General features: G+C 44.5%; 1 protein-coding gene across 1 annotated transcript in view; it reads left to right on the forward strand.

The window, feature by feature from the left end:
• FGGY (FGGY carbohydrate kinase domain containing) overlaps positions 1–10,198 on the forward strand; it is a 149,372-nt gene extending 139,174 nt beyond the window's left edge. The window contains exons 15-16 of the mRNA XM_081193810.1: positions 6,584–6,645; positions 9,962–10,198. Of these exons, the coding sequence (XP_081049936.1) occupies positions 6,584–6,645; positions 9,962–10,043 (144 nt within the window). The 3' untranslated portion in view covers positions 10,044–10,198. The remainder of the gene's footprint in view (positions 1–6,583; positions 6,646–9,961) is intronic.
• The last annotated feature ends 8 nt before the right edge of the window (positions 10,199–10,206 follow it).

Consider the following 10,206-nt stretch of genomic DNA (forward strand, 5'->3'; position numbering starts at 1 on the left):
TCCCTACTGAACTCAAGGGGTTACTTTAAGTAGGCATGTATAATTCTTTTGCAACTCACATCTGTTAAACCCAGTTTTTCCCTGGGTATGAAGTTAAGTGGCCGTTGCAATTCTGATAATCTTTCATCGCTAGCTAGCTTGTTTACTGGCCTGTCTCTGTCTCATGCTCAGTTCTGACACTGTAACAAAAGCTAGAAACTATGAATTCATCCATTTATTTATACTCCACAGTGGCTCTATTTTTGTCAGCAAAGAAAACCCTTCACTTGCATTTTGCCTAGCCTTTAAAAATTATGATCAAATTATGATCAAACATGGACATTTGTGTCTTTATTTTTAGCACAGCATTTACAGGAAATGAAAAATGAAATTATAAAAAAGTAACTTTAGCAAAAAAAAATTTTTTTTAAAAAAAAAAAATTCATTGTACTTTCTTGATTTTATTCAATCCGGCTTCAGACAAGAGACAAGGCTAAATGGGCCTGTCTGTATACATCCCATGTGACAAACTACACACGAGAATGACTTCCATATTTTGTGGGAGCCCACTTCTTACTGTGCTGTCTAAAAAGAAGTTGCTACGTTCTTTAAATTAAGGCTGCAATTCTATACAGTGGTACCTCGGGTTAAGTACTTAATTCGTTCCAGAGGTCCGTTCTTAACCTGAACTGTTCTTAACCTGAAGCACCACTTTAGCTAATGGGGCCTCCTGCTGCCGCCGCGCCGCCGGAGCATGATTTCTGTTCTCATCCTGAAGCAAAGTTCTTAACCTGAAGCACTATTTCTGGGTTAGCGGAGTCTGTAACCTGAAGCGTATGTAACCCGAGGTACCACTGTACACATCTATTGAACTCAGTAGGGCATACTTCTTACACATGTATACGAGAGTACTATCAGTTTGGTAGCTGGAAATACTGATTTGAACATAAAGCCCTTATCCCTGAAGAACATATTTGCCACTATACTTGGAGATAAGGACCCAGATTCAATAGACTGCTGATCTGATCACTTTTGGCATTTTCCATGACCCTGATTGACAGTGACTTTTTAAACACGGGGCATATTTTGAATTGAGGAAGAACTGAAGAGACTGCAATCTTGGCTCTGCTATTGGCTGACTCCCATGTGACCTTGACACACTATTGCACTTGACATGGAAGCTTTCCAAAACTCTAGAATTTCATACTATTGTTGTTCTTTGAGAATATATATATATATATGTGTGTGTGTGTGTGTGTGTGTGTGTTTATTTATATGCCACCTTTGAAGGCATAGCTTCGCAAGTCATTCCCAATACCCTTTCCCTTTCCATGTAGTTATAAAGACTAATTGGGGGATTAATGAAATAATGGTGGTGAGGAAAGTCCTTTTCACCTCTCAAATTCTCTTTTAAAATTAGAAGTGGACCATGGAGGGCGTCCCTTGAGCCGCATGCCTGCTGGAGAGCGTAGAGGTTATATCGGCCAACATTAATGCAGAGACAGTGATTGAATAAATAACAAAAATAGATCTAAAATGGTGCTTCATGACAAGGCACTAAGTATGGCATTGTCTCTCCCCCTCCTCTGAAAGAAGCCATTTCATCTTTTTATGGCTTGTGTGGGTGGGTGTTTTCTTCTTCCCAGAAGTCTGGAGGGGAGAAAGCTTTGAGGCTAAGTGAATAACTGCTTTTAAATAAAACGTGTGCAAGTATATATTTATCTGAAAGGCTGGATCATCTCCAAAAGAATAATGAGTGCCTCAGCCAAGCAGAGAATGTTCTCTGTACAATACCTGTGACCCAGAGAGGAAAGACTAGATTGCTCGAGGGAGTTGCCAGCTGTCCTTCTCTTTTCAGACTAGATTCCTTCCTTTCCAGGATACGTAAAGCCTCCCACATAATCAGCTTGCAGCTCAGCAAGTGCACATTTACCATCCCTTTGCTTTGTGGGCATCAGAGATCTTCTCTGAAGGAAGTGCTTTTGTTGGGAAAGGATTCCATATTCCCAGCACTCGGAGCACAATATAATATAATATTATTGCTGGGGAAATGCAATTCTTTCTCCCAGCTAGCATAGAGCTGTTGGAAATTATAGTGCTGCCTGGAATATGGTTTTTGTGAAACTGTTGGATAGTTCCTGAGACATTACCGATAACTGAGGGAGAAAAACCAACTCTCAAGTGCCCATTGTATGCTGCAGTGCAAATAGTGATATTCAGCCTGCAGGGAGGGCACTGGAATGGAAGCTGCCGTTGAGCAAGGCAAAATGCAGAAAAAATGCATGTCAAGTTGAAACCAGGCAGCCAGTCTTCAGACTTTGCCTTGAGACTAGTTAGTTTCTTTTGCAAGTCCCCTTTTTGCACATCAGAGGGTTCTCCAAAACAGCACAACCATCCTATTCTGCAGTAAGACTGCCACCTGCCTTCCATTATATGTCAACTAGATCTCAGGCCTTTGACTCTAGACTTACAATTGCTAAAAGTTGGTAGACTTTGAATCCGGAGTTGCTAAAGGTTGCGTCAGTAAGGGCATACTTTAAAAAAGCCAATATTTGGAATTCGAGGGTTCTGCGCTCTGCCAAACCCAAAAAGGAAAAACGGATTTCAAACGTTTTTCAGTACTTCCCGTTGCCATAGGACACTAAAAACTTGGGCGCCTGATTAATTAATAGCAGGTATGTGCTTGGATCTTGTGGCTTCCTCTGACCCATCCATTTGGAAGATGAGGGGCTGTCTGCTTTGCTGGGCAAATTTTGAATAGCCATCCCTTGCAAATCCAGAATTCTGCACTTCCCACTGCTGCCAATTATTTAGTTACCCATCTTTCATCAACAATGCCTTTCCGGTAATAAGCTTCAGCATTTTATGCTAAAGGTTTTATAATCATTGCAGCCAGTATTACGTCTGCTTGTAACGTTCAAGTGTGACTTCTGTTCTTGTGTAGTCAAAAGAGCACCAAAGTTTGTATCAGCAGGTTTGATGGAACTGAGGTTTGCAGAAATACCAAGGGGGGGGGAATCATTGGGGGGGGGAGTGCCGACTCAGCCTGCTCAGTAGTGATGGGCTGCTGGCTGCCTGTTAAGGGGAAGAATGGAATGGAGAATAATGGGAGAGAGCATGGCTGGCAGTGAGCAGGAATATGTTTTGCTGTTGTTGGTCAGTGTGGTGTAGTGGTTAAGAGCGGTAGTCACGTAATCTGGGGAACCGGGTTCGTGTCTCCGCTCCTCAACATGCAGCTGCTGGGTGACCTTGGGCCAGTCACACTTCTTTGAAGTCTCTCAGCCCCACTCACCTCACAGAGTGTTTGTTGTTGTTGTTGTTTTAAATAATTTTTATTAACCGACCAGTCAAATCAAATCACATCACATAAATTCCGAACTACAAAGTCAAATTTTAAATTTTTGTTGGGGGGGCCATATTTCAAGTTCCGAAGGGGGATTCCGATCATCTTCTTGCTGCTGCGTTAATATCCAAATCAGTCCAAATAAAGTTCATAAATCTATCCAGTCTTATCTTGCTGTTTCCACATCTCATCTTGTTCGTATATTTTTTTCTTTTTTTCTTTATGATCTCTTCTGATAGTCTCCTTAAGCCGATAAACACCAATTGTAACCCTGTGTGAATTTTTCCATTCGTCCAATCCTCATATCGAGATGGTTTCCATATATCATTGTTTTCATAAATAACATCGCTCTTTCCATCATTAATCTCGCAGATCTGTCGCTCTTAAGTCCCTCTTTGGAGTCTTACCCATAATATAAAAACAGCTCTATTCCTCCTCCCAGACTTAAGTCCTCCGACAGAGCTTGCCAACATGGCGACGGTATTTTTAACTGCGTCATTCCAAAGCTCTTATACATTCCACAATCTTCTTAAAACGTGCTTTGGTTAGAAAATTTATCTCCACACAGTCTTAAATCCACAGCTTAAGTCATTAAAACGACATTTCTGACTTGTGAGGGGGGGGGATTCTTGTTTAATCACATAGAGGAAAGAAAGGAAAGGTTTTTCCCCTCCCCCATCAGTCCCTTTGCCATACCGAGTCTTGGCGTATCTTCTCATGATTTATTCCTGTTCCTCCGACTCGTCTTGTTTTATCAGAGATCTCTTCTGTTAGCAGTCTTTGCTCCCCCTCCTTCCTTGAAATATGTGTATTCGCTTCATCCTAATTGTTTCTTTTGAAGTTCTTGCAGCTAGCGGCGTGGATCAGAGACAGCGTCCAGGAGCGCCGAAATCCCACAGGAGGGCATTGTGCCTAGTGCCCCCATCCCCACAAATTCAGGGGTGGTATAGGGCACAGCAGGCAAGGGCAGCCCCCCCCCCACAACCTTGGGGGGGTAGGGAAGCTATTTACTCCCACCACAGCCTCCTAATTACCTTGTGTGGGTCGGAGATATGTTATTGTCAGCCATCTTCTGATGCGCCCCTAGTGGCCCCTCCACAGAGTGTTTGTTGTGGGGGAGGAAGGGAGAATGTTAGCCGCTTTGAGACTCCTTAAAGGGAGTGAAAAGCGGGATATCAAATCCAAACTCTTCTTCTTCTTCTTGGTCCCACTTATATTTTAGATATAATGATGGGCACAATCCACTGGAGTGTTGAACATGCTTAAATCAAGGTCTTAAGCAGAATTTGCATTGAATTGTAGCCGGTTTCTTTAGTGCACAGAATGCACCACAGCTGCAAATCTTGGAAGACCTTTGTCGCAGATTTTTCTAGCATGTCGTTCATTTGTTCCTGAATCTTATTTGAGTGTGTCTGACTGTACATTTGGGAGTATGGCTGTACAGTCAAACCAATCTCATCTGAGTACATTCTGCCGGATTAGCCAGTGCACAGAACGGAACTATGTTCTAGCCGTGGAAGTCAGAATGGCGGAGAACACAGCTAAAGTTAAACTGTAACTGCAACAAAGGGCTTGTCCCCTTGCCCTGCTCCTTTCCTGGGGAAAACCTGCTCTGAACTGGAACAAACAGCAATCCGGAGAGAACCGAAATTGCTGTTCATTCCTATTGAGCGCTAAAGAGCAGTTTTCCCTGGGATGGAAGCAGTGGGACAAAATAAAGTGTAGATAAGCCCTCAGTGTAAGCAAGTGCAAAGTGATGTTTGGGGGTGGGTGTCTGGGTAGGACTAAGTTCCTATATATGCTTATGGGGTCTGAACTGGCAGGGGCTGGCCAGAAAAGAGAGAATGATGCATAGCTCAATGAAAATGTTGACCCAGCACATGGCTACTGTAAAAAAAATAAAAAACATAATTACTTGTTAGGGATCATTAGAAAGGGTTTGAAAATTGGGGTGGGGGATGGGAGGAATGTCAATGTCATAAGGCCGTTATACAAATTATAGTGCATGCAGACTTGGAATACTGCATACGGTTCTGGTTGGCGCACCTCAAAGGGATATTACGCAGCTGGAAATGATTTAGAGAATCCTGCCGGTGGTCATGGAGCTAGAGCAAACTCCCCCACGAGGAGATGTTACAAAATTTTAGTTTAGAGAAAAGGGCCAGGTGGAACATGACTAGGGGTATACAAAATGTGTGCATGGGGTGGTGAAAGCAGATAGGAGTTGTTTCTCCCTCTCTTGTAATACTAGAACCCGGGACCATCCAATGTGGCTGAGCATTGGAAGTGTCGGTATGAAAAGGAAGCACTTTTTGCACAGCGCATAGTTAAATTATGGACTTCACTATCCCCAAATGTAGTAATGGCCACCTCCTTTGATGGCCTTGAAAGAGGGTTAGATAAATTCGTGGAGGATGGAGTTAGCAGTGACCACTAGCCATGCTATCTAGGCACTATGCCCAGTTTTGGAGGCAGCTGCTGGGAAGCAGGTTGGGCTTGGAGGCTTCCCATAGGCTACTGGCTGGCCACTGTAGGAATATAGCCTAGATGGGCTTTGGTCTGGTCCAGGAAAGCTCACCTTATATTCCTAACTAAGGCTTCTTTCATCCATTTGTTGATTCATTCCACATGCATGGAGGGGAGGGAGGGACTGTGCCTCGTGGTCCTGTCCCAGATGTTTCTGCACCCTGCCTGCAACATCCACACATTCCTCAGGATTTTTGCAGACATGTTGCTATGTATGTGCAGTTTATGTAGATAAGTACCTTATGTAGATAAGTTGGGGTGGGGGGAGTACTGCCAGGGAGACACAGCAAGCCACTCATTTATCCTACATGTGGCAGATGCAAGTTAATGGGACCTGAATTCAAGTCAAATCCCATTGCTTTCATTGAGCCTCAGCCATGGCTGGCTAGTTTGATATATTTTCCAGTTCATCCTCTTTATTGTGAACACAGTGGTGGATTTGTCCAGCATGTCTTCACCAAAACATCAGCAAACCACTACTTGTATGTACTTTTTGGGCGATAGTGATCATATTATTTCGCTCTTCTCCAGAGCTCCCTGCAAGGGTGTCTGACTTATTGCTGCAATCCCATTGCTGTCTGATAATGGGATAGGCCATATTTCAAGCGCTCTGGTGTGTTAACCCAGAACAACACTATTCAGTGGCGTTCCCTTTGATTCCTGAAACATCTTGTTCCTTTACTAAGAATGTTAAATTGAAACAGGCCACTGCAGCTACTGTCGCTCTTTCAACAGGATGCAATGGAGAAAATGGGGAGAGTTGGGAGAGTTGTGCTGCCAAACCACAAGGATAAAAGGTAATGGATTTGTTTTTCTCTTCTTCAGCTTATCAGCGTAAAAGAGCTACACTGTCTACAGTTAAAGCTGTCTACTCTTGACTTTTTGTATGGCGGTGGACAGAACTTAACATATTTTCCTTCTTTCTTCGCCTCTCCAGTGGGAAAGACACAGGACTTATCAAAACATGGTGGTCATAAAACTTAAGCAACTACATCAGTTAGATGTGCAAATAACTCTGCCATCTGAATGCTTCAAAGTACAGAAAGTTCTGTTGAGGTGAAACCAAGATATATACAGGCACCCCCCCCCACTTAGGCGTCACACACGACTGTGTATTTGTGTGGTACTGGGAAACAAATAAGTAATTTAATTCAAACCTTGAGATGGCGGGATAGAGCTGGAGAGTTCCCGTGGCTCGCAAGGAGACCCTCCCTGGAGCCCAAAGAGAACTTCAGTGTGGGTGGAGGAAGCCCTGAAGAGACTAGAGGCACAGAAGGCTTTGTTTAGGCTGCTCAGCTTCCCCGCCTAGCAGCTGACGTAGGTGGTAGCACAGCAGCAGCATCCATTTTCAGCACGTCCTCAAGCCTCTAGCTGGCCCAAGCTTCTATTCTAGTTGAAGAGAGAGGTTTTGCAGGGAGTGCTCCCCACTTATTTGATTTTCCCTTATGCACATGAGGGCCCAGAACGTAACCCTCACGTAAGTGCGGGGGGGGGGGATACCTGTATTTAAGCCAGAGCCAAACATAAGACAGCCAACGCAGTGCTTGAAGACCCTAGGTATGCTTCTTTGCTGTAAAGGTGATAATTTGCAGGGCAGAAGGGGTGAGCAGGAGCTGCTTAACCTCTTCCCTACCCAGTGCTTTTCCTCTGCTGCCCTTCACATTTAGTCACTCGCACCTCCTGCTGTCGCCCCACTTGTTGTATACCCTGATACATATTTACTGCGTCACTTGAGGAAGAGCCACTGGAAGGGGAAGGGACTACATGGAGTAAAGGAGGAAATAGGGTAACGATTAAGCAAGCAACCTTCCTGAACATAGCCAGGGTGTGCAGATGTGTGTTGGCCACCACGTGGTAGGTTAAAAAGATCTGAAAGTATAGCAACCTCTACGTATGGTGAAAACTCTACGCCAGGGGTGTCAAACTCAAATTCATCGGGGGCCGCATCAGCAGTTTGGTCACCCTCAAAGGGCCGGTTGTATCTATAGGACTCAATATGCGCTCAATATAAAAACAAGTGGAGGTTTCCTGAATGCATGTAAAGTGGAGGTTTCCTGTGTAGAACGGCCGGCGCCGCTAGAGGGCAGACGTTCTCTGGCTTGTAGGCTGCCGTGCATGCGCTTTCTTGTGTAAAAAAAAAAAAAGCGAGAATAAAAGGTGAAAGCTGGCGGCCGGCGGTGGCTACACGGGCCACATGACGAGGTCTGGCGGGCCGGATTCGGCCCGCAGGCCTTGTGTTTGACACCCGTGCTCTACGCCAAGTACTTGGGGATGTTGAGGCAAAGAAAGAAACTGCAGATACTGCAGAAATCTATGTGGTTGTTCAGGAGCCGGCGTTTCCCTAGTGTGGTGCTTCAGTTGCCAGCTAGGAGGTAAATGAGAGGGGGGAATTTTCGGGGGGGGGATGCAATTAGGAATGGGATATGAGGAGGCAGCAAACTGGCAAACAGTTCACAGAGCAAATAAGTGCAGAAAGATGTATTCACGGGCAGGGACGCGGACTTAGAAAAAATATTGGGGGGGCCCGGGAAAGCTCATGAATATGCAAATAAAGTGGCTCCGGCCCTAAATAGGGCAAGCCACGCCCCCAGCCAGCCGATTGGCTGGCTGGGAGGTGCGGCCAGTCGGGATTCCCCTGTTCTCGCGGGATTTCCGGCCGGGGCTCTCCGATTAGGGCGCGCGGCTGGCTGGCTGGCGAAGGAGGAGGCGGGGGACGGCGGCGGCGCTCTGCTGGAAGGGCGCCCGCCTGAGATTATTGGGGGGGCTGAGCCCCCCCAAAATTTTTTTTGAGGGGGCTCGAGCCCCCTCAAGCCCCATGGAGTCGGCGCCTATGTTCACGGGCCCAAAAGAAGACTAAAAGTTGAGTTAGAGAGGTCAAAGGAGGAGAAAAATCCCTGAATGAAGGAGATGCTATAGGAGGAACTGAAATCTATCACTGCAAAGAACCAAGGTTAAATAATATTGGAAAAACAAAAGATGGCAACTGGGATGTTTGGGATAAAAGACAGTTGTGAGTGGGTTATTAAAATGCTCATCTGCAGGGCTATTTCAGGGTTACTCATGCACGTACTTTTGTAACACAAGAAAACCTTTAATATATTTTTTTTTCCCTAAGCTGTACAATAGCTTTCATTCTTTCTTAATGCAGCTTTGCTACATTACTGTGCTATGCCATATTGTGTGCCCCAATCAGATATGAATTACAGCACATGTTGCTTCATAATATAAAGCAATTGGGGGGGGGGGGGAGAACTTATTCAAGAAGTGCTACAGCACCATCTACAGGCTTAGTGGAAGGTCTACAGATGTCCTAATTGATTCTTCCATTTTTTATTTTGCATTTGCAGTGAAGACTTTAATCTGGTTGTAAGTTTTTAGTATAAGAAAACGTAAACTTTAAAATGGAGACAGGGCAAGATGGATCCAGTATTTAATAATGATAATAATAATTATTAATTAAAGATGTGTTGGAAGTGTTCACAATTTACCCCCCCCCCGACTCCCACAAGCTGGGGGAGTGGGCTTGTATTACTATTGTGTATTCAGCACAGCCATTGCTTTAGCAGTCTGATACATTGTCACTTGCCATGGGGGAAATACAAGGGCAGGAAGGGCAGCTTCCTAGTTTAGAATATTTTGAACTATGCCTTTGAAACCTTGGTCTTTATTAAGATGACAGCCCAGACACGTGCAATATATATACAGATTAGGAGGAATGCCACTGCTGATGAAGACAATTTCACACACATTTCTTTTGCTTCCCGTCCCCCTCCCTTCCCTAGAAATTACCAGAATCCCTCTACCTCACTTTTACAGCCTGCGAATGGGGAGCCTGCAAGAGTGAGAAAGGGCATTTCTTCTTTTAAACAAATCCACCTGCATCTTTAGTGTCAAACTGGGGGTAAGGTTTATGGCCATAGTCAGGCATTTTCTGGGTAAGCTCTCTCAAAGGACACAGGAGCAGCACAAAGACAATTGTGTGCCTTTGCACAAGTCCTCTTCACTTCGGTGAGTGTGACCTGCACAAAAGGGGTCATCGTAGATTCTTTTTTTTATGACAAGTACAGTACTTTCCTAGAGTTTTCATTGCTTCAATTTGTGCTTTCCCCACAGATTTTATGACAAGAAGTACCAGGTGTTTCTGAAACTCGTGGAACATCAGCGGGAATATAAAACCATCATGCAGAGTTTGTAGACACCATGAAGGAGAATTACTCATGACGTTGGAAGAGTGGTGGTGTTTCCCCCCCCACACACACACTCATTCTATTTCTTTATTCCTTTATCTGAATCAATGATGCTCCATAATGTACTTACATTTCTAATTTTATAAAAATACGTTGAATACTTTATTGCCT

This window comes from Podarcis bocagei, assembly GCF_964188305.1.
Source record: "Podarcis bocagei genome assembly, chromosome: 5".
Lineage (NCBI taxonomy): Eukaryota > Metazoa > Chordata > Lepidosauria > Squamata > Lacertidae > Podarcis > Podarcis bocagei.